Genomic DNA, 24,416 nt, shown 5'->3' with positions numbered 1-24,416 from the left:
GTCTAGTTTCACCCTTTGCAGTCACGAGAAAGCTCAAGAGGGTTTGTGCCCAAAGTAGCTGCTGATATCCAGGGTTAAAATGTTTCTCAATCCATATCATAGTAAGTGCTGGGTTTGGATTTTGAAAAAAAAAAAAAAAAAAAAGACCTATAGGGAAGGAGAGCTAGAACTATTTGGAAAGCAGATTTAGGAGTGAAAATTGAGTGCTTTGTTTGGGAACTTGCAGATAAACAATAGGAAAAGATCTAAGGGTTGGCAAGAGAGGTGAGCAGAGAATGCATTAGAGTAAGTAATATAGCATAGTAAAGGTGCAACTTCACTAGAGAAGCAATTTGTTTCCCCACATTCCAGAAAAATGTCCTGGAGTAGAGGACGTGGCTAAAAAAAACATTTTCTGGAAAACAAAACAAAACAAAAAAACTTCTCCATACTCTTCCCTATTCATACTACTCCTAAAGACATTGTTTTGAAAAGGAAAGTTTCACATATGTTACAAATTTAAGAGTCAGTTGCCAAATAAGTCCTTCAGTAGAAAAGTTGGAATAGACAGTTACTGAAATTAAGAAAGCAAAATAAAAAAGCAAGGAGATGTTGAATAAAATAATATAAAAAAGTTACAAGTGAATCTAACATGATTGACATTTGACTGTTAGGTATTCTACAAAGAGAGGACAGAGGAAACAGAAATTTGAAAACCAGTAGTAATACCTCCAAAAGTTGTCAGCACTAAAAGAGATAAGGTTTTTAATTTCAAGTTCCACCAGGTACCCTGCCTGAAGATTAAAAAAAAGACAGCGGGTACCAGTGGCTCATGCCTATAATCCTAGCTGCTCAGGGGTGAGATCTGAGTATTGAATGTTCGAGGCCAGTCCAGGCAGGAAGGCCATGAGACTCTTATCTCTAACATAAACTACTCAGGAAAAGCCAGAATTGTGGAGCTGTGACTCAAATGGTAGAGTGCTAGCCTTGAGCACAGAGGCTCAGGGATAGCACTCAGGCCCTGGGTTCAAGCCCAGGACCAGCAAAAAAAAAAAAAAAAAGACTAAGCTTTACAATTTTGGCATTTTAGAATAGGAAAGATAAAGGAGAAAAGTCCCAGGGAAGTAAAAAAGAAAAAGAAAAGAAAAAGTCCCGGGGAAGACAAAAGTAAGGTTGTGATAGAATGGTGTTAGGTTTCTAGCACCATGGAATCTAACAGTATAACTCAGACTTCTGAGGGAAAGTTATTGTCAAACCAGAGGTGACATCAAGTGTAAGATAGAATAAAGAGCTTTTAAACATTGAAATCCTCCCCCAAATTTAGCTTTCATGTCCTTGTTCTCAACTTCATATACAAGCCAAAAAAGTGAAAGAAAGAGAATTGGAAAAAGGACACAAGTACAAAATGACAATGAGTAGATGTCAAAAGGAGTCAGTTGTATGATAAAGGTAGAACGGCCAGTCAAAAGGAAGCCTACAAGAGTCAAGAGTAGGAGAACAGGCCGGGCGCTGGTGGCTCACGCCTGTAATCCTAGCTACTCAGGAGGCTGAGATCTGAGGATCGCGGTTCAAAGCCAGCCGGGGCAGGAGAGACCGTGAGACTCCTATCTCCAATAAACCACCAGAAAACCGGAAGTGGCGCTGTAGCTCAAGTGGTAGAGCGCTCGCTTTGAGCTGAAGAGCTGAGGGACAGTGCCCAGGCCCGGAGTTCAAGCCCCACGACCGACAAAAAAAAAAAAAAGAGTAGGAGAACAGAAGTTGATGGGTCATTTAATGTTATTGATTGTGTGGAAAATGTTATGAAAAACATTTTGTTTTTCATCTATCAGAATAATGGGAAAGAAACATAACTAAGCATGAGAAGATGCTGTGATTAGATACAGAGAACAGTATAAATGTGATAGGATCGTAATATACTCTGGCTCAGCTGTTGACATCCTTTTCATAATTATACTCATAAACTCTTAGGATTGATTTAATCACAAAAGGTGATCATAGAAGAAAGAAGGGATGGATTGTAGTGAGTGATAAAGGTGGGCTCTAGAATGAGCAGTAAGGCAGGTAAAGCATCATATTCTAAAATCCTTCTTGTATCTAAAGTAATATAATCAAATGAGGAACTAGTGGTATGGACTGTTCTTTGGAAACATGTAAATATGTTGGGAAGTACTTGGGATGGTATAGGATTTAGGTATTATTTATTACAAGCCTTCTAGTGCTGTTTATTTTTTGATAGTTTTAAACTGTCCTGTTTATATATTAACTGTACCTTTAATAATAATAGTTTGGAGTTCTAAAGATGGATCTTAGAGTTCTCAGTTTGCATGATAATAGCTACTTTGCTAAGATCACAGTATTCAAAGTAATGGTACTAGAAGATACTTTTTCTGTTTTTTCAGTTTTCCTGGAACCAGAAACATTGAATCTTTTTTTCAATTTGTATCATTCCCTTCCACCACTACTCTCTCAGTTAGTAAGTAAAAGTTATATATTGCCTCATTAAAAAGCACATGTGGGGTTTTGGGTTGTTTTTTTTTGTTTTGTTTTTTGTTTTTGGCATTACTTGTATTTTTGAGGACAGAATCTCACTATGTAGCCCAGACAAACTTAGAGTCTTTTTGGCTCACCTGGGATGGCTATTGCTTTCCTGGCTAAATACCTGTAATTTTTATCTAATGAAGCAAGAGATACATATTTACTGCAAAAACCAAAGTCTACTTTTATACTTGATCAGATGGCCTTTCTACTTTTTCATGTGGCTCTGCTGGGGTATATATTGCTTAAGCTATTGGTCAGGTTTTGTTTATTTTGCCAGCAGTTCATTCCATTTTATAAAGTATGAGCCTAGACCAGTAACTATTCCTCCTGCTAGAGCCAGGACAATGTAGGAACCTCTAAATATGTCTTCCTTCCTAACTAATACCCACCAGCCCATGACCAGGCATCAGCTACTTCATCAGAACCACTGCTCCCTCTGCCCCAGCCTGCCTGTCTTATGTTTGATAGGCAGCCTTCATCAGACGTTTCTGAATGAGCAATATAGGGGGATCTGCTCACTTGATTTTTCTGCTTAGTACTTTGTTTATTTTTAATCAAATTTTATTGCATGCCAAACTTTTGTTACCTCTTGTTATATAGAATGTTGACACTCTGGGCACTAAGTTGGTGGACTCTAAAATAGATCTGAAGGCTGGTAGGGTGGCTCAAGTGGCAGAATGCCTGCATGGCAAATGTTCAAATCCCATTACTACCAGAAAAAAATACCTGTAAAATGGATCTAGCATTGTTAAAAGTTTCAAAAAATAAAGGATTCTAACATTACTATTTCCTGAGGAAAGATGTCAGATTTAAAGTCAGTGGTACATTTGTCTGCGTATGTTATCACTTACAAGGAAGGAACATCTAGAATCTAAGATTAAACTAGGTTTCGCGGAGGGTTCGTGTTTCTTGGTTATGCCCCGTGCCCCGTGGTTGTTCTGGGATAGAACACAAAGGTCCCTTCATTTGCTTTGTGCAGTAACGTTTGTTGACATGCTCTCCGGTATGGTATGGCGCTTACCTCGCTCCTTACAGTGGCCCTGTGAGGTTCTCTGTGGTCCTTGCCAGGTAGACACAGGACCCAGAGAGCAGACCTGGAGTGGCCAAGTGACTGCCAGGGCAGCACTGGCATCAGAACCCAGAGCTTTGTTGTCCCAAACCCTGAGTGTCTTTCATACTAGTGGGACCCAAGCTTGTACATCAGAGTCCTTAGTGAGAGTTTTTGGTTTTTGGGTTTAACAACAAGGGGTTGGGACTTAGTGGAGCATGTCTAAAATGAGAATAACCTGATTTTTGTACTTATTTGCTCCCTCAAAAAGAATCAAGCCAGGTGATGGTGGGCATGACTGTAATCCTAGCTACTCAGGAGATTGAGAGCTGAGGATCGTGGTTCAAAGCCAGCCTAGGTAGGAGCATCCCAAGACTCTTATCTTCAGTTAACCACCAGAAAAACCTGAAGTGGCACTGTGGCTCAGTGGTAAAACAGTAGCATGGAGCAAAAGAAGCTCAGTGACAGCACCCAGGCTTTGAGGTTCAAGCCCCATGACCAACATTAAAAAAAAAAAAAAAAAAAGAATCAGACACTTTGAATGAAATCTAATAATGAAATATGTAAGTGTCAACAGTTAGGCAAGCAAATACGTGGACACAAATCAACATCATAGATAAGCTATTTTGGTTTACAGTTCAGTTAGAGGCCTCTCACTTTGGAAAATAGACTCTAGTAAGTATCGTTAGAATTCAGTAGTAAAATTGTAAAGCGGGAAAGTAAATAGACCATGAGTAATTTTTAGGATTTTTTTTGAGGGGGGGGGTCCAGTTGTGGGGCCTGAACTCTGGGCCTGGGCGCTGTCCCTCAGCTCTTCCGCTCAAGGCTAGCGCTCTACCCCTTGAGCCACAGCGCCACTTCTGGCTTTTTTCTTTTTGCTTAGGTGATGTTGAGGAATCAAACCCAGGGCCTCATGCATGCAAGGCAAGCACTCTACCACTGAGCCACCTTCCCAGCCCCGATTATTAGGATTTTTTAGAAAATTTTTATTCCAGCCGTACTTTCTAAATTGTTGCTGAAGATAATATTACATATGGGATTGACTTGATTTAAGTCAGAGATACAGAATCTTGCCTTGCAAGAACCAAGATGTATAGTTTACAAATAGCTCTCAAATATATTGTAGCATAAAATGGAATTTTCTTTATGATAGAAACACAGTTCATTGATTTGCAAACAAAATGGTGTCATCTGTAGCGGGAGCTTTCTGAACCTAGGCATGTCAGACAGGCCTTACTCTGCTAAGCTTAAAGAAAGAAGACACTGGAGGGGTAGTAAGCTTAAGTGGTGGGGCACAAGGCTTACGTGCAGTCATAGTGATTAATATTTAACTTTGAATGCTTCTGTATTTTTAACAGTTAGAATGAACTACATTTTATGGTAAAGGCTAGTATTTGTTACATGTGACCATAGCTACACTTAAAATTGAAATGAGTTTTTTTTTGTGTGTGTGTGTGTGTGTTTTTTTAAGGCTCTTTCATGCTTAGTTCAGTTTGCCTCTACAAGAAGGTCTTTATTTAGCAGTCCTGAACGGGCCAAGTACCTTGGTAATTTAATTAGTGGAGTAAAAAGGATACTTGAAAACCCTCAGGTATGTATGAAGCAATAGAATTAATATTTAGCATATATAAATAGTATTTCTGTTTAAGGCACACAATAAACTCATCATGAATTTATTATAATTCTAGAAGACCGTATTTAGTATCTTACTCTTCTTCTATAGGTCTCATTTATAAAAGCAGTAAGCAGTTTAGGAAGTGAATATTTCTGTGGTGGGCTTTGTGTGTGCCTTGTGTTTTCTTTTCATGTTTTCTTAAGCAACTGTGAATAGAGGTTGTATCTCTTCTTGTGCTGCCGCCTTTGCTTTTATTCTTTTGGTTATTGTTAAACTAATTCAGAGGCTATGTCAGTCTTCTAAACTAGGAGATTTAATATAAGTCTGAATGTTAATATTGAAATAAGTGGATTTAAATTATGAAATAGTGTCTTTTTGCCCTCTTGTGGACAAATAAGTGTTTGTAGATTTAGAAAACCAATTCTGCACTAACTTCAGAGAATTAATGGCAATGTTCATTTTAAAGAATAGGAAAGCCATTGTTAATGAGTGATTGAGGTGCCTACATAAATGTCTTGTTTCATGTTTTACTTTGTTTTAAAATATCTGTTCATTATAGATTTTTAAAGGATAAATGACCACTTAAAGAGGTTTTTTTTAACTCTCTTGGTCACTAATAATCCCTCTTGGAGGATCAGATAGTATCTTTGTATACGTTCTACAAAAAAAAAATTATATTTACAGGTTAATTTTAGGAGTCTTATGGGTAATTGATCTGTTTTATTTTTCAATTTAGTACAGGTGTGAAATTTACTTGTGTTGCAAAAGAATAAATTGGATTTTACCAATTTATTTGACTTGTTAAGCTCACTGTCGTGAGCAATATTTTGAAAAGTGTTATATCAAGTCAATTGTTTCACTGTTGAAGTTTAATATAATTTTAGAATCATAAGCAGCTGTAAAAAAATGTTAGTCACAAATTTTTTAATTACAAAATTTTTTTGGAGTCTGGTCTTGATTATTAGATGCTACTCCTGGAGTTCCTGCTAGTGAAGTTTCTTTAGATTCTTTAGGTATTAAGCAGATACTTTAAAAAATTGATTTCATGCCAGGTACAGTACAAGTGTAGCAATTATAAAGCTCACTGGGGAGTCAGGTACCTGAGAGTGTGTTTGTACATATGTGTATGCTTGTGTGTTGCTTGGAATTGAACCTAGGGTTTGAGCTTTCAAAGCAAGCGCAAACTTGAGATTGTTCCACACCCACAGCCTGGTAGACCTCTCATGGTTTTCTCTTTTTCTCTAACATTCCCCCAAAGTCACCTATGTATCTTGTATGTATTTTGTTAGCATTGCTCCCTGGAATGTAGTAATTTGTTTGACTAACTATCCAATTGAAAACTTGAGTTAATTTGAGGATTCAATAACTGAACATACTCAGTAAGTATTGTATTTAAAAAATTTCTAAAGGCTCACACCTGTAATCGAAGATACTGAGAAGAGAAATCAGAAGGATTATGGCTCAAGTCCAATCAACAAGAATTTAGCAGGACTTATATCATCAAAATATTTGAGTATGGTGTTGCATGTCTGTGATCCCAGATACATGGGAGGCATAGTTAGAATGGCTGATGTCTTAGGGTCAGTCCAGGCAAAAAAAACTTTTTTTTTGGGGGGGGGGGGTCCGGTCATGGGGCCTGAACTCTGGGCCTGGGTGCTGTCTCTCAGCTCTTCAGCTCAAGACTACCACTTGAGCCACAGTGCCACTTCCAGCTTTTTTCTTTTTGCTTATGTGGTGCTGAGGAATCGAACCCAGGGCCTCATGCATGCAAGGCAAGCGCTCTACCATTGAGCCACCTTCCCAGCCCCAGGCAAAAAAAACTTGAGACCCTGTCTGAAAAACAACCTAAAGCCAAAAATTGTTGGAGTATGGCTCAAGTGTCTAGAGTGCCTGTCTACTTGGTATCATAATGAAAGAAAAAGGAAAAAAAAAAACAGAAAGGAACAAATCTGTTATTTATGTGCACACTTAGGCCATTTAAAACTAGTGTGTATTGTTTCTTTACAGAATTTCAGCAGTGTTTAAATCTTAAATATTTTTCAAGTTTATTGTTGACTTGAAAAATACATACACTTTTTTTTGTGTGTGTCATAGGATCACAAACACATTTTATCATTGTGGAACAAAACTTCTTTCTAAAACTCTGTTTTGAATTTCTTACTATCAAGAATTGACAACAATAGTAAGTTTAGAAGGAATCACTTGACACAAAGTACCATAGTCCCATGAAAACTTAGGTGACAATAAATAAAATATTTTGAAAATTTACTGATTTTATTACCAATGTGTTACTATGGTTTTATTGTGAATATGCTACTTGGTTATAAAAGCCTTTCTTCTTGTCTCATAATTTAGGGTTTGTCTGATCCAGGTAATTATCATGAATTTTGTAGATTTTTGGCTCGTTTGAAAACAAACTATCAGCTGGGAGAATTAGTTACAGTGAAGGAGTATCCTGAAGTTATCAGATTAATTGCTAATTTTACTGTTACTAGCCTACAGGTAAGTAAAAGTAGATAACTGATGTTAAATCTATAGATAGTTTTAAAGTAATTTCTTGGTAAAGGTCTTGAGTTTTTTTCTCTCTTTTAACATTTCCTGAGCACCTTGTTGAAATGGTCTTTGCAAAGCTTTTAGGTAAAAAGTTCATTGCTACATTTATAGTAGTAAAAATTGAGAAGATTCTTAAATGTCTGATAATTGAAGGATGCTGTTAGAAGCTGTTGCAAAATAAATGTGAAGAAATAAATGAATATTTTTACAGATTGTGTTATTGCAAAATTTGCTAGTTGAAGGGTACCTTAAAAACATTTTCTATAGGACCTGAAAAACATTCTTGGAATGATCTAAAGGAAATCTTGTAACATTTTGTGTAGTGATCATTCTTGATTAGTATAGTAATGGGAGATTTTGATTTCTACTTTATTCTTTTTAAAATTTGCTATATTAGATGTTTAGTAGTTATGTAATCAGAATAAAAGTTAATTTAAAATGAATCTAGTAATTTCACTCTGATTTTCTAGAAAGCTATAATGTCATTGTAAATAATGTTTGTTCTATTTCTTTTCAGCATTGGGAGTTTGCTCCCAACAGTGTTCATTATTTATTAACTCTGTGGCAAAGGATGGTAGCATCAGTTCCTTTTGTAAAATCAACCGAACCCCACCTACTAGATACTTACGCACCTGAAATCACCAAGGCCTTTATTACTTCCCGGTTGGAATCTGTTGCCATAGTTGTAAGGTATTTAAGTGTTTCTGTTGTATTTTTATCTTGCAGGGTTTTTTTTTACTTTTAAAAATTGTTATTTTAAAGTTGATATACAAAGGGATTGCAGTTTCATAGTCAAGTAATGAGTACATTTCTTTTGGACTCTCTCCAGTTTTTCTCTTCCATCCCTACCCACAAGTAGTATAGTTTATTTTCAACATAACATCTTGGAATTTTTAAAGTTTGAGGCAAAACGTTAAAATTCACCCTCCTTAAAATTACATGAGTCTATTAAGTATATATAATTGTATTCTGCTACCACAGTCAAGGTAGTAGTTAATAATAAACCCTCTAAATTTTTTTGGATCCTTTCATCGTTAAGTCATGGCTCTGGCCCACATTTCGTTGCTGAGTAATAATATTCCATTTTGACATGTGTCAGTTTACTCACTCCTTATGGGTAGACATTTGGATGGTTTCTGTTTTTTTTTTAGCAATGTGAAAATGTGAATGGATTGCTGTATACTGTGTAGACAGTATAGGTTGTGTATGTATTGGTACTGTGGCTTAAACTCAGGTCTTGTGCCATACCTCCAGGCTGGTATTTTGCTAGTTAATTGGAGATACAGTTTAGCTGACTTTTCTTCCTTATCTGGCTTTGAACTTGGATCCTCAAGGTTTTAGCCTCCTGAATAGCTAGGATTAGAGATGTGAACCACTGGTACCTGGCCAGATGTTTTAATGAATATAATTTTTCATTTCTTTTGAGTAAATATCCAGGGTGTAGTATTTGTTGGCATGATAAGTAGCATTTTAACAGAGAGCCACCAGGCTGCCTTCCAAAGTAGCTAAAATGTTTTGCATTTCTACCTACACTATATCCACTCAGCAGTCTCATCTTACTATATTATCTTGTTCAAACCATCTAGTTACCTCATTGTGACTTATACTTTCATTCCCTTAGTAAGTAATAGTGCGGAGCATTAAGTAAATAAGTGATTATCAAATCTGCCGTCCTTTTCTTACATTAAATTCGATAATTCTGTATATTCTGTTCACGAGTATTTTTGTTGTATGTGTTTTACAAAATATTAGTCTTCTTCATTTTCTAAAATGGATGCTAGGAGAGCAGAAGTCTTACATTTGGATGAGTCTAGTTTATTATCTTTCTTTTCAGTACTGGAGTTTGAACTCAAGGCCTTAGGCTTGTTCAGCTGGCATTCTATTTGAATCACAACTCCAGCCCAACTTTTTGCTGATTATTTTGGAGATAGAGTCTCAGAGACTTTTCTTTGGCTATAATCCTCCAGATCTTAGCCTCCTGAATAGTCAGGGATTACAGGCAGGAGCCACTGGTGCCTTTTTATTTTATGTTTTATGATATCATAACTAAGGGACCTTTATTTTAATCTTGGTCATAAAGATCTTTGTTTTCTTAGGCATTTTATAATTTAAGTCTATGATTAATTTCAAGTTAATTTTTGTGCCAACCATGGTGGTCAGGAGGCAGAGCCCAGAGGATCATAAGTTTAAGACCAGCCTGGGCTACATAGGAAAACCCCACCTCAAAGTAAAGAAATAGTTTTGCATATTACATGAGACAGGGTTCAAGTTCTTCCTCTCTTCCTTCACTTCTCCTGTATCTTCTCTCTTTCCATTTTTCACTGTAGATAGACAATTATCCAGCACCATTTGTGGAAAAGCTTATTCTTTCTCTGTTGAATTTCTTTTACATTGGTGTCAAAAAGTAATTGATCACATGCATATGGTTTCATTTCTACAGTCTCTTCTCATTTACCTGTGTCTTTCAACTGTACCTTTTCTCAAATTTAGCTTTATAATATGTTTTAGATAGTAGGAGTTCTCTCTTTGCAAAATTGTCCTGATTATTCTGTCATAGAAATGATTATTTCTACAAGGAAATTTTGCTAGGATATTGGTTGGAATTGCAGATAAATTTGGGAAAAGAATTGAAACTGTAACTATCCAATTCTTCAATGAGTGTGTCTTTTATTTATTTACTTATTCAACAATCAGAGTGTTCTGCACACCCAGGCCTGCCTTTTGCTGGTTATTTTGGAGACAGAAAGTGGTGGGTCTTTCTGCTTTGAACAGTGATCCTCTGGATCTCAGCCTCTTTGAGTGTGGGAACCATAGGTTCTGATTAGATTCAACACCTAGCCATCTAAATTTATTTAGTTTCTTGATTTCTTTGTAGTGCTTAAAAAAATTCCAACTTTGAAATCTTGAATGCATTTAGTTAGATTTACTTCATATTTTATGTGTTCTGGTGTTCTTTTTTTATATCTTAATGTTCAGTTATTCGTTAGCATTACATAATAGTGCAGTTGGTTTTATGTATGGACCTTGTGTACTGTGATCTTACTAAATTGACCTATTCTGGTAATTGTTGTGTGGCTTCTTTGGTATTTTCTCTGTGTTAAAATTATGCCATCTTCTTACGTATTGTTGTATTTCTTGCCTTCCAACCCATTATTTTTTTTAACCCATCATAGAATTTTATTTAATGTAGGCTGTGTGTGTTGTGGATATGAGCCTGTGACATTGTGATGTTCTCTACAAAGCTCCTTGCATGTGTTTTCAGAGATGGCTTAGACGATCCTCTGGACGACACTGCTACTGTGTTCCAGCAGCTGGAACAGCTGTGCACCGTCAGCAGGTGTGAATACGAGCAAACCTGCACTCTTCTTGTCCAGTTATTTGACCAAAATGCACAGAACTACCAAAAACTTCTTCATTCAGCTTCTGGGACTAATGTGGACATGGCCATCCAAGAAGGTCAGTCTCATATGAATATTATGTGAGTAGTATATTAGATATTAAGAGTATGATTAATTACTTTGATAATCTTACTGCAAATTATTTTTATGTATTTTTCCACAGTATCTACTGTTAGTGTAAATCATTCTATTTTCCTGTTGAGTATTTTGATGGCTTGGTGATTGATTTTTTTTTAATTTTCCTTCATCAGATTCATAAATATTTTTGTATGGAATCACTATCAAGAAAAGGTCATAATTGTCAACTAAGTCAAGACATAACTTGTCTATTACTTGATAATGCTTCCTTCTTTTTTTTCTATCAGTTATTTGCAAAGTCATAGTCAAATTTTAGCCAATTAAAAAAAAAAATATCTTAATACCTGATCATAGGCTGGTGACCAGCCACTCAGGAGGTAGAGGACTGCAGTTTGAGGCTAGCCCAACTAAAAGTTATTGAGACCCCTCTGCCTCAATAAAAAGTTCATATGAGCTGAGCGCTGGTGGCTCACGCCTGTACTCCTAGCTACTCAGGAGGCTGAGATCTGAGAAACACAGTTCAAAGCCAGCCCAGGCAAGACAGTCTGTGAGACCCTTATCTCCAGTTAACCACCAGAAAACTGGAAGAGGTGTTGTAGCTCCAGTGGTAGAGCACTACCTTGAGCTGAAGAGCTGAGGACAGCACCCAGGCCCAGAGTTCACGCCCCACAACAGGAAAAAAAAAAAAAAGGTCATCTGTGTGATCTCTACTTCTAATCACAGCCATGTGGGAAGCATACACAGGATTATAGTCCAGGCAGCTCTGGCAAAAAATAAACGAGACCCTATCTGAAAAAAGAAAAGCAACCAGAAGCAAGAATTTTAAAGATAAGCTTTTTTAAATTTATAGAATTAATCAGCCTGTTAAAATTTACCATTGTGTCCTGGTATTTTAGATCTAGCTTCTTCATATGAGAGAAAATATGCTCTGTTTGTCTCTCTGCTCTTGGCTCACCTCACTTAATATGGTTTATTCTAGGTCCATCCATTTCCCCGCAAATGACATTACTCTTTCTAATGGCTGTGTAAAATTTCACATTTTGGGGATCCATTCATCAGTTGTGGGGCATCTGGGTCGTTTCCATTTCTTGGCTGTTGTGAACATGGATGTAAAGGTGTCTTTATTGTATCCTGCTCATGATGCTCAGGGTAGAAGCCCAGGAGTGGTATGGCTGGGTCGTAGGGAAGGCCTGTGTTTAGTTTTTTGAGGATCCTCCAGACTGCTATCCAGAGTGGAAAGAATGGACATCCTTGTCTTGTTCCTGATTTTAGGGGAAATGGTTTTAGTTCTTCCTCATTCAGTATGGTGTTGACTGCTAGAAACCAGAAATCTTATAGGAGAATGTGGATCAAAGGAGATTCCTATAAACTTTTGGTAGTAGTATAAAAGAAAGAAATAGAAATGAAAAGAAACAAAAAATGAATTTGGTGTTTTCTTATACAGTAAAATATTTGAATAATTACATGTAGCACTTCTACATGTCCTCTAGAAGATCTCTACATAGGGCAAGACAGTATATGCAACTTGAATTTTCATCAACCTGAACTTAGATAACAGTGGTCACACAGTGGAATACTACACAGCAATAAAAATAAGTGAGCTATCGGTATACTTAACCAGAATGAATCTCAGAGAAAAGTATTTAATGACATGTTCATTCAACTCTCAGAAAGTTACATATAGTATGAAAATTAATAAGGCTTCCAAACGAAGGACACTAGAAATACATTGTCTAGACATATATGCTTTGTAATAATTGTCAAAAGAACAGTATGCACCAAAGATAGGATGATGCTACCCACAGGGTAGGAGGCAGGGGATGACTGTAGAGAGAGGCCTGAACTAGTAGGGTGACTGTGTTGCCGTATGCTGGCTTTTAAACTAGGCGTGTGGGTTATTATATTTAACAGGTAGTGCATGTATGCTTTCATAAGGATAGATACTACATTAAAAGGAAAAAAGGGTTTTTTAAATTTAATTTTACTGTCAAGGTGATGTACAGAGGTGTTACAGTTATACATAAGGTAGTAAGTACATTTCTTGTCAAACTTGCAAAAGGATTTTTTGTACAACTAAGACCTGTTTGAATGAAAATATAAATGTTCAGAGATGTATGAAAAGGATTAAGTGAAGTGTTAATATTATGTAAGTTTTTAGAAAATGTTGCCAGTCTGGTGGGAGTAATATTATGTACTTCTTGTTCCCTTGTTTTAATAAATAATAATCCAAGCTGGGCACCCATGGCTCATGCCTGTGATCCTCGCTACTCGGGAGGCTGAGATCTAAGCATCACAATTCAAAGCCAACTTGTGAGCTTATCTCCAGTTAAACACCAGAAAATCAGAAGTGCAACAATGTCTCAAAGTGGGAGAGCACAAGTCTTGAGCAAAAATCTCAGGGACAGGGCCCAGGTCCTGAGTTCATGGCCCATGATTGACTACTACTACTACTACTACTACTAATAATAATAACAACAACTACTACTACAATAATAATAGTAATGCTTCAGGTTCTTTCAATGACTGAAACAGAAATTTTTTTAAAGTGTTTCTTTTTATCCCTTGTAGTCAAAAGGTCAGTGAAAAATAATCTACCTTTTAAGATACATGTAGTGTGTTAAAAATAATTGTTTCTATATGCCTAAAATTGTTCATTTGTACACTTACGTAGTAGTATAGTTTCTTCTGGGCAGACTGAACACTTTGGTTTGTGTTGAACAAAGAAAATTATATGCTCTTGTTATCTGTGCTTTAATTTAGATGCTTAATGGCTCTTAATGTTACAAAATAAGTTTATTATTATATTATAATCTCTTTTGTATTGTATTGTCTTGCTCTTCTGTATTTGTGGTGATATGGTCATAGTTTATGAAAACAATAATCCCTAAGAAATAGGTCATTAACAGTAGTTAACGATTACTTGTGATCCATGATAATGACTGATTTCTTTGGGATTATTACAGTTATAAACCATAATTACAGATTATTACAACAATAATTATTTTGTTAAGGAAAAATGTTCTGTACTTGAACAGCTGCTAAAAACAAGTGCCCTGAACATTTCAGAATAGAGAAGTGGAACATTTATCGTGGGAATCTACTCTCAGAAAATGAAATTTAAAAATTATAGATATGGAGTTCATATCAGATTTTTTTCTAAATGCATTTTAGATTTTTATGTTTTCCTGATTCTTAAACTTTATTGATGCAGTTCTGTTACCGAACTAGATTCTTTTTCTTTTTTGGTGTAAGCCAAAAGTATCCATGATGCTTTAAAATACGTACATGTACTGAGTAGTGAGATGGATACTATAGTCAGGCACTACTACCTCCCACAGTTGTGTGTGTGTGTACACAATAAGATTGCCAAAAGCTATTGTAGTTTTCAGTATATGGTGCCATTTTATATATTGTAGTCCTCATGCTATACTTTAGTTTGCTAGATGACTTTTATAAAACTGCAAGTTTGTTCCCTTGACCTACTTCTCTCCATTTTCTCCCTCTCCCTGCCTCTGTAAGCAGAGTTCTGCAATTTCTAGATATCCATTTTTTGATTCTTCATATAAGTGAGACCATGCAATAATTTTCTGTGTTTGGCATGTCTCAAAATACCTTGAGTTTGCTAGGATGGTGCTCTACCACTTCAGCTACACCCAAAGGGGCCTCCCCCTTTTTTTGCTTTAGTTACTCTTTGAATAGAGTGTGACATTTTTGCCCAAGCTGGCTTGAAGCATAGACTTCCTGTTTCATGCCTTTTACATCATTGGGATTACTGCTGGGACCAGAATACCTGTCTCATAATAGTAGTAAGATGGGGGTCTTGTCAGCCTTGTGTCTGGGCTGGCCCCACACCCAGATCCCCCAGTCTGTGCCTCCTGAGCAGTGGGAATACAAGATGCCATGCCTCTGGGCTTGGGACTGTTTTTGTTTGAATGGTGCGAGTTTAAAATTGTTCGGGTTTAGGGGATAGTTTATCATTATGTTTTAGCTAATAATCTGAAGCTAACTTTTAGCTTAAGGTCCTAAGAGTCAGGACATAGCTGCTTTTCAGTTCCTTGTACAATGAAGTCATTGCTTTCTAAAGCAAGAAGAGAATAAACATGCACTCGTTTTCTCTAATAAACTTCCTTTTAAAATTTACCATTATTTTTTAAAAAAGGTTTCAATTTTCATGTACTGTTTTTTCATGAATAACACAAATTTTCTTTTTGGCAAAACAAAACAAAACTTTTAACAAGTCTTATATCTAGATTACAGAATCTAGATGTAAAACTTCTCCAGCAAATGCTATTGTTCTTCACTCAGTTTTGGTTTCCCAAAGTAATATTTGTGTTGTTACATTTGTGTCACTGTTTAAAAGCTGTTAACTTGCCATCTTGTGGCTAACTCAGCTGTCATTGTCTTGCACTGTAGAAAGCTCAGACTTTTTAAAAATCTGGCTAGAAAATTAAAGGGAATAAATCAGTTATCATTATTCTGTATTATGTTCCAAACAGAAGCAGTTTCAAAGTGATCAGACTAGCCCCATGACAATGACACTGATGCTCAGAAGTGAGGCTGGTACTGGGTCATAGAACCCTCCCTCTATCCTTCCTTCCCTTTTTTCTTTATTAAATTTTGGAGACATCTCACCATGTAGCCCAAGCTGGTCTTGAATTCATTATCCTCTTGCCTCAGGCTCCAAAATGCTGGGATTACAGGCATGTACCACCACACACTAGACATTAATTCAGCGTTTCATTTTTAAATTTAATTGTTATACTAAGTTTTCATGGTAGATATTTTTCTCCACTTTGCAAGTAAAAGTTCTTAAGAATTAGAGGTAAAGTGGCGCTGTAGCTCAAGTGGTAGAGTGCTCACCTTGAGCTGAAGAGCTGAGGGACAGCGCCCAGACCCAGAGTTCAAGTCCCACGACCGACAAAAAAAAAATAAAAAATTAAACAAATTTTAAAAAAAGAATTAAAGAGGTAAGTAACTTGAGCTAAACAGCAAATTAGAACTGGGATTCGGATGTACTTTTGTCTAGCTCTAAAATCTACCACTTTCACTGTTTAAATGACATGGTGAACTTATCAGCTCTCCGCTTTCTGCCAACAACTGAATTCATAATTGTTGATCACCTTTTTTTGGAAGAATAAATCATTTAGATAATTTGGGAGTTTTCTCCAAAGTAAAGTTAACCTCTATCAATACTTGTTAAACCTTTTTCTCCCATGTGTGTTAGGACGTCTTGCATGGCTGGTGTACTTGGTTGGTACAGTTGTAGGAGGAAGACTAACATACACTAGTACAGACGAACATGATGCTATGGACGGAGAATTGTCCTGCCGGTGAGTAATAGTCATGGAGTTGATAAGAATTTACTAAATAGTTAATACAATTGGTTATTGGGAATAGGGGGTAAAGCATTTTGTATTGGCCTTTTGAGAAAAGTATTCTGTCCTTTTTTATTGCTGAGAAAAATCAAAGCTCAGAGGCTAATTTTCAAGTGAAATCTTTAATAAATGATAAACTCAAATATTGTTTAAACATTTGTCCAAATAATAATATAAAGATTTAGGTTGCATTTTACTACTTAGGATCTGATAAAGCATACAGAAGTGGGGGCATTGGCATGGTGGCAAAATTGGGGTAAAGGGCATCAGTCATCAAAAAATTTATTAATTTTTGGCATGATGGCATAATGGTATATGCCTGTAGTCTCAGCACTAAGGAAGAAGGAGGATCCAAAGATCAGGGCAGCCTGGGCTACAAGTTTAAGGCCAAGTTTAGCTATGCAGGGAGAGACTTGCTCACTAAACAACAAGTAGGTACTAGTGATTCAGCACAAGCTTTCCCTTTAAGAAAAAAAAAAATCTTTCAACTAGTGATCATGTTTTTTTGTTTTTTTGTTTTTTGTTGGTCATGGGGCCTGAACTCTGGGCCTGGGTGCTGTCCCTCAGCTCTTCAGCTCAAGGCAAGTGCTCTACCACTTGAGCCACAATCTCACTTCCAGCTTTTTCTGCTTCTGTGGGCCTCATGCATGCGAGGCAAGCACTCTACCACTGAGCCACCTTCCCAGCTTTTTTTTCCAACATACCAATTCCAAAATAGGGAAAATTCTTTTTGTTGTTGTTGTGTCAGTTGTGGGGCTTGACCTCAGGGCCTGGGCTCTGTCCCTGAGCTCTTTTGCTCAAGTCTAGTGCTCTACCACTTTGAGCCACAACTCTGCTTCTGGTATTCTGGTGGTTAATTGGAGATAAGAGTAGCTAGGTTCACACCACCAGCACCTGGCAGGAAAATTCTCATATGTAAATATTATAACATATATATATATATATATATATGCAAGTTTATATGTTAATGTTTTTGGTGTGTGTGTGTGTGTGTGTGTGTGTGTGTGTGTGTGTGTGTTTGTGCCAGTTCTGGGGCTTGAACTCAGGTCTTGATGCTCCCTCTTAAGTTTTTTTGCTCAAGGCTTATGCTCTACCACTTGAGCCTCACCTTTTTTGGTGGTTAATTGGACATGAGTGTCATAAACTTTTCTGTCCAAGCTAGCTTTAACCAAAATCTCAGATCTCAGCCTCCTGAGTATCAACTATCACAGGCTGGAGCCATTGGTGCCCAGCTTATTTTTTTATTTTTACTGATTTGTTTATTGTTCCTCTTTTAAGAATATCTTCCTTTGATCTCTGTGTTTGAATGCCTAGAGACCTAGAGTTATTTTAAATGTCTTTCTTTGTATGAAGAGTCCTGTGTGTGTGTGTGTGTGTGTGTGTGTGTGTATGTGTGTGTGTGTGTCTGTCTGTCTGTGTCTGTGTCTGTGTCTGTGTCTGTGTCTGTCTGTCTCTCTTGTCTGTCTATCTGTGTCTGTCTTTGGGGGGTTTTTCTTGGCCAGTTGTAGGGCTTGAATATTCCTGAGTTTTTCTGTTCAAGGCTAGCACTCTACCACTTTGAGCCACAGTTCTGCTTTCCATTTTCTGGTAGCTAATTGGAGATAATAGTCTCGCAGACTTCCCTGCCAGGACTGGCTTTGAGCTACAATCCTCAGAGCTCAGCCTCCTGAATAGCTAAGCTTAGAGGTGTGAGCCCCAGTATGGGAGACTTACATGCTTTTTTGTTTTGTTTTGTTTTGTTTTGTCAGTTGTTTAGCTTGAACTCTGGGCCTGGGCACTGTCCCTGCGCTCTTCAGCTCAAGGCTAGAACTCTACTGCTTGAGCCACAGCACCACTTCCAGTTTTCTAGTGGTTTATTGGCGATAAGAGTCTCCCAAAGTTTCCTGCCTGGGCTGGCTTTGAACCGTGATCCACGGATCTCAGCCTCCTGAGTAGCTAGGATTACAGGTGTGAGCCACCAGGGCCAGGCGAGTTATGTGTTTTTTGAGAGTTTAAAATTAAAACGAAAAATAGTATTTGGGGCATACTATCATTTTGATAAAGACCCTTTAAGTCTTTTTAACTAACATGTTTGATATATGTATACTGCATGTGTATTTTCAACTTTTTTTTACAAAACAAATATAATGTAAGCTAAAATGAAAATAATCTCTGACTCATTTGGGATATTAGGTTTTTAAATGCTTAGAATAATGTCTGTCACACGGTAAGTGACCCAGTAAATGGTATGTTTTACACACACACACATCTGAGTTGCATGTGGCTTTATGACCCAGTGAGTTATATAAAAGCCATCCTTGGCCGCCTTCTCGTAGCTCTCACACAGTAGATGGGTGTTCTTTTTGTAGTCTGTTTTATGTCACACCTGTTATTTTTGTTTTGCTGTTATTGCTGCTGGTAGTGATGTTAATGATTCCTTGGACTGTGGTTCTTCTTCTTCTCCAAGTAAAGATTTTATTGCTTTGTATTTTTGTACCTCCACCAAGAGTTCTTTGCTCAGAGTAACTGTTCCTCATTGCTTTTCATGACCTTTCCCCCATGGGTTAAAATCTGATTCTCCTTGATCTGCACTGCCTTTCTCATTATTCTTGTGTCCTATCACGGGCTGCTGGGTAGTTTTTAAAGTACTCCTCTCTAGTGAGCTATGTATGCTTCCTTCTTTCTCAACATTTCCTTTGCCTTACTCCATCCCAAAACATTAGGATTTCTTGCTAATTAGTCTATAGCATTTGTTACTTGTCATTCTTTATTCTAATTTCTCATGTTACTGGTTTTCTTTGATAGAATATGGATTTATAAAAGGCTTAGCTCACTGTTGTATTTTGAATACCTAGTGCACACTAGACATAGAGCTGTTCCTCAAATATTTGTTGTTTTCTTAATATTCAAATATTTGTTGATGTAGTCAATATTGTAAATTGTGTTTTCAGTGGAATCCAAAGTAATTATCCAATAGCTATTGCGTTGTATTTGAAATGATGGGCTTATATGTTGAGCAAAGACTATTTGTGACTTGCTCCTTTCCATCTTTTTTAGCTTAAAATTTAAAATAAAGTAAAAATAGATAATGGACACAAAGCTGAAACTGGGAGTGAATACTGTTTATATACATGTGTATATGTGTATGGATGTATATATGTAAAATACAAGTCTTATGTACTTGGTAGAAGTGATCAAAAACTCTGAAGAACATTGTGACTGAAACTTAGAGCTGTCCCCAGTATCTGTTCCTCCTTGTGTTGTAGTAATTGAGTCCCTGATGGTTTTGCTGGGCAAATGTCCACACAGAAGGAAAACTAGGTTTGCTAGGCTATCCTGTAGTTCGGAATGGTTAGTAGTTGTGATCTGGGCAGGCGGATGCGGGTGAGTGTGATGTCTACATCTATGTGGAGTGGATAGTAGCTTTAGCTGAAGAAGATGGAAGGAACCCAAGACAGGCCATGAAGCAGGAGCCAGCCCTGAGTGCAGACACAAAGCGTGAATCCGTGTTTGCCAGTAAGGTTCAGGATGGAGTCTGATTGGATGGACATAAGCTACTAAAAATGTGCTTGTGTGACTTCACATGTACTGCATGTGTGGAAGAAACTAGATAACGTCAGGACCCTGCAGGACTGCTTTCTGGCAGAGTAGAGGAGTTACTCTTTCCTTACCCAGCATGTCTATCTCTGTCTCTCTCTCCAGAAGTGGCTGTGATATACTAATTTTGTTAGAACAGTAACCCACCGTGAAATTTTAATGGAAACAAGTAATATTAGAGAATTTCTTACTTTTTTTTTTTTCAATTGTTGTTGTTGGTTGTGGGGCTTGAACTCAGGGCCTGGGTGCTGTTCCTGAGTTCTTTTTGCTCAAGGCTAGTGCTCTACCACTTTCAGCCATAGCTCCACTTCTGGTTTTCTGAGGATTAGCTGGAGATGAGTCTTCATGGACTTTCCTGCCTGGGCTGGCTTTGAACTGTGATCCTTAGATCTCAGCCTTCTGAGTAGCTAGGATTATAGATGCATATAGGCATTGTGTCTTTCTGTTCATCTCCTAAGAATATCTTCCTTGGATCTCATTGTGTGTGACTGCCTAGAGACCTGTAGTTATTTTAGTTTATTTTAAATGTCTTGCTTTGTACCAAGAGGCTTCTGTGTTGTGTGTGTGTCTTTGTTTTGGGTTTTGTTTGTTTTGTTTCCTTTGGGGGTGGGGAGCAGTTATGGGGCTTTAATATCCCTGAGCTCTTTTTGTTCAAGGCAAGCACTCTGCCACTTTGAGCCACAGCTCCACTTCTGGTTTTCTGGTGGTTAATTGGAGATATGAATTGAACTGCCTGGGCTGGCTTTGAACTGCAGTCCTCAGATCTACCTTCCTGAGTAAGCTAGGTTTAAGGCATGAGTCACCAGCTCTTGGCAAATTTCTTCTTTTAAAATTCAAAACTTAAGTATTTTCTTACTTGAATTAAGAATTTTATCTAGGACATTGCCTCTAACTTTCAGTTTGCTAAAAATACTTTCTAGTAATAATAAGTAGAAAACTTATGATTTATAACTAGTAAGAGTATTGGGACTATTTCATTTTGTCAAGATAATCTAGGTTTATTTTTAGGCCAAACTTTTATGACTCATTATGAGTGATAGAACTTGATGAAGTTCTTGATAGTTAACTTTGAGATAGTGATCCTAAAATGTTTATTAAGGACACATGTAGTGTCCTTTTAATGAAAATACACTTCTGTGTTTCCTTATGGCTGAGTGTATACTCTATATGCCATGTGTTACATATGTAAAATTTGTGTAAAATAATGTTTGTACATGTATACGTTTATAATTGTATGTACATATGTGACTATCTTAGGAGAAAATGATTAGAAGGAGTTAGACCAAACTATAGCATATTTCAGAGGTAGGATTCCATCTGACTTGAAAAGTATTTTCTTTATATGCTTTAAAGTAATCCTAAATCTGTGATAAATGTTTTAATGTTGTTTCTGTAAGGACTTGTCCTGAAACATTGTTTCCTTTGTGGAAAGAGTTTTTCAGCTTATATCTTTAATGGACACCAGATTGCCTCAGTCTTCTAATGAGAAAATAGAACTTGCAATTCTGTGGTTCTTGGATCAGTTTCGTAAAACATATGTTGGTGATCAACTTCAAAGAACCTCAAAGGTAAGTTTTACTGATAAGAGATTTTTTAAATGTTATTAGAGATAAAGATGCACTTATAATAGCTGTGAGCCAAATGATGTGGATTTCTGCAAAAAGAAATTTAATTGATCAATTTAACTCATTTGTTTAATTGATATTGAAAAGCAATGTAGAATCAATTTGCTTGTTTTACACTTACATTTACCTTTTTTGTGGGATGAATAACAGAAAGGTAAATATTTTTAAATGGACTAGGATGATTTTAAATACTTCAGTGGTTGTTGCAAGAATGGAAACAGGATTTGCCTTTTGGTTGTTCTGTGGTTTTTGAAGATGTATGTAGTTTTTAGTTTATTGAACTGATTCCTTGATTAGGAAAATTAGATAAGTACTTGACAGTTGCAGTTAAATCACTGCAGTGTGGAGAATATTTGTCATATGATCACTGAAAGATTAGCACCAGGAAGGGTAGATGAATTCATTTTGAGGAATAATGTAGAGGTTATTGAAGGCATTTATGTGAACCCTGAGCAGATACTTTGTTTTATCCTTAGCTCTCTATATTCTTGGATTCTGTAACCCACGGATTCAACCAACTATGGATGGAAAATGATTAAAAAAAAGGACACTATGTTTGTACAGACACATATACACACAAACTTCTTTCTAGTCAATATTATTTCAGTAGTACAGGAACACATCTGCATAGACTTTACATCCATACTGAATGTTACAAGTAGTCTGGAGATGATGTAAAGTGTGTGAAGATGTGTGTAGGTTATATGTAAACTTTGTACCAATTTATCTGACTCAAGCACTTGAAGACTTTATAAACCCCCACGGCTCCTTGAACCAGTCCCCTTCAGTACAGAGATGTGACTAATGATCCGGAGTAAAATTTGTGAGATTTTTCTGCTTTTTTTACTTTTTTCTAGGATAGAAAGAAAACTTCTTTCTAAAACTTCTCTAGAGAAGTCTTAAGGATACACTTATCTTGTTTAGATTTGTTTCAGTGATGTTGAAGGACTACTTTTTGAAAATCCTAGAAAATTAAGCTTCCTTTCCCCCCCTCCCTCCCTTCTCAACTCCTTGCTTCCCTCTGTTCCTTTTCTGTTTGAACTCAGGGCCCTTTGCTACCTTGGTTAGCCCTCTACCACTCGAGTCTTTCCTCCAGCCCAGCTTGTGCTAGCTAATAGGAGATGGTTTGCATGGACTTTTCTGTCTGGGCTGCCCTTAAGCCTTTATCCTCAAGATCTTAGCCCTCTGAGCAGCTAGAACTACAATAATTTGCCACTAGGGTATGGCCTCATGTAAGTTTCCTTGTATTAGGGAATTTACCTTAACCTTTAGTTTATTTATAACTTTTTGATGATAATTTTATAATAGAGTGAAAAATTACCTGTTCTAAGCTCATCAATTAGCCAATGTTAGGTAAAAATTTTCTTTGCTTTTTAAGGATATACTGTATCTCAATGCTTCCTTTCTAAAACATTGTGATTTGTTACATAGCATAAAGTTTATACATAATGCCTCTTTTTTACTCCCAGATGTGCTTCTCAAAGATTAAATATAAGTCAAATTATGATAATTGTCTTATTTAATGCACTCAAAGAACTTGTTTTGCTTTTGTAAAAGTGAGTACTTTTGAAACATTGCTAATCCCGTGTTCATTTATTTGGTCTGGATTTTAAGTCAGAATAGTATAATGTGGAGTAGAAATGCCTGTAATTATTATCTTTAAAGTACTAGGAAAAAATAGAAAATGTGACTCATTGTTTTAGAGCAGGAGTTGGATTTTCAATTTTTTTATTTGAGATATATACATAAATAAATATACATGTGACTTTATGAAAGAAAACTATGAAAAGAGTGAACTTTTTTCCTTTCTCCTTTTTGAAAAATTTTACATATTAGGAAAAAGTAGGTGATATCAGACTGGTATTGATTCTTTTATTATAGCTAACATTTTTGGTTCAATCTTACTGTTATCGGAGTTTAGTCTTAAGTTATCTTTATTTCTAGGGTACTTATATTAGTAAGTTTTTGTCATTGTGATAAAATAACTGAACGATTAGGGGAAGGATTACTTGGCCCATAGTTTGAGTCTGTGGTCTCTTGGCCTCTTTACTGTGGGTCTGTGGTGAGGCACCGGGCATTACAGTAGCAGAGGCAGAGCCGTTCACCCGCAGTATCCAGAAACAGAGATACACAGAGGAATGGTCTGGGGACAAGATAGGCCCAATAACTGACTTCCTTCAGCTCAGCCTCACTCCTAACAGTCCACTCAACCTGTACACTCATCAGTGGGTTAATCCATTGATGAAGTCAGAACCTTCATGAGCCAATCACTGCTATCAAAGCCTTCAACATGTGAGCCTTTAGAAAATGGTTCTAGATTCAGGTCATACGTTCCTATTGCATAACCCAAAGTGAAGCTGAAGCTTCCCGATTTTCATTTTTCTACGGCTTCTTTGCTGATCTTAGTAGAAACCAAGTTTTGGGAGGTCTTAGTATGTACTTATACTCTTCTCAGAAATGTTCATGCTTTCTATTCCTTACAACAGGCCTGCAAGGCTGGTATTACTATTCCAGTTTTACTAATGGAAAAATAGACTATCATTAGTACCACACATAGGTGACCCTCCACTTCCATGGGTTCCACACACATGGATTCAGCTAACTGTGGATCAGAACTACTCAAAAAAGAAG

General features: G+C 36.8%; 1 protein-coding gene across 3 annotated transcripts in view; it reads left to right on the top strand.

Moving 5' to 3' along the window:
• Window positions 1-24,416, top strand: part of LOC138815304 (ran-binding protein 17) — a 210,685-nt gene that overhangs the window by 21,065 nt on the left and 165,204 nt on the right. For all 3 annotated transcript variants that reach the window (XM_070004641.1, XM_070004642.1, XM_070004640.1), the window contains exons 8-14: window positions 2,379-2,452; window positions 5,037-5,156; window positions 7,536-7,682; window positions 8,251-8,423; window positions 10,996-11,189; window positions 16,434-16,539; window positions 21,593-21,728. In XM_070004641.1, coding sequence (XP_069860742.1) covers window positions 2,379-2,452; window positions 5,037-5,156; window positions 7,536-7,682; window positions 8,251-8,423; window positions 10,996-11,189; window positions 16,434-16,539; window positions 21,593-21,728 — 950 coding nt within the window. The remainder of the gene's footprint in view (window positions 1-2,378; window positions 2,453-5,036; window positions 5,157-7,535; window positions 7,683-8,250; window positions 8,424-10,995; window positions 11,190-16,433; window positions 16,540-21,592; window positions 21,729-24,416) is intronic.

This window comes from Dipodomys merriami, unplaced genomic scaffold, assembly GCF_024711535.1.
Source record: "Dipodomys merriami isolate MVZ:Mamm:240054 unplaced genomic scaffold, mDipMer1.0.p SCAF_636, whole genome shotgun sequence".
Lineage (NCBI taxonomy): Eukaryota > Metazoa > Chordata > Mammalia > Rodentia > Heteromyidae > Dipodomys > Dipodomys merriami.
The sequence above is the reverse complement of the archived record's forward strand: the minus strand, read 5'-3'. Positions and strand labels throughout refer to the sequence as shown.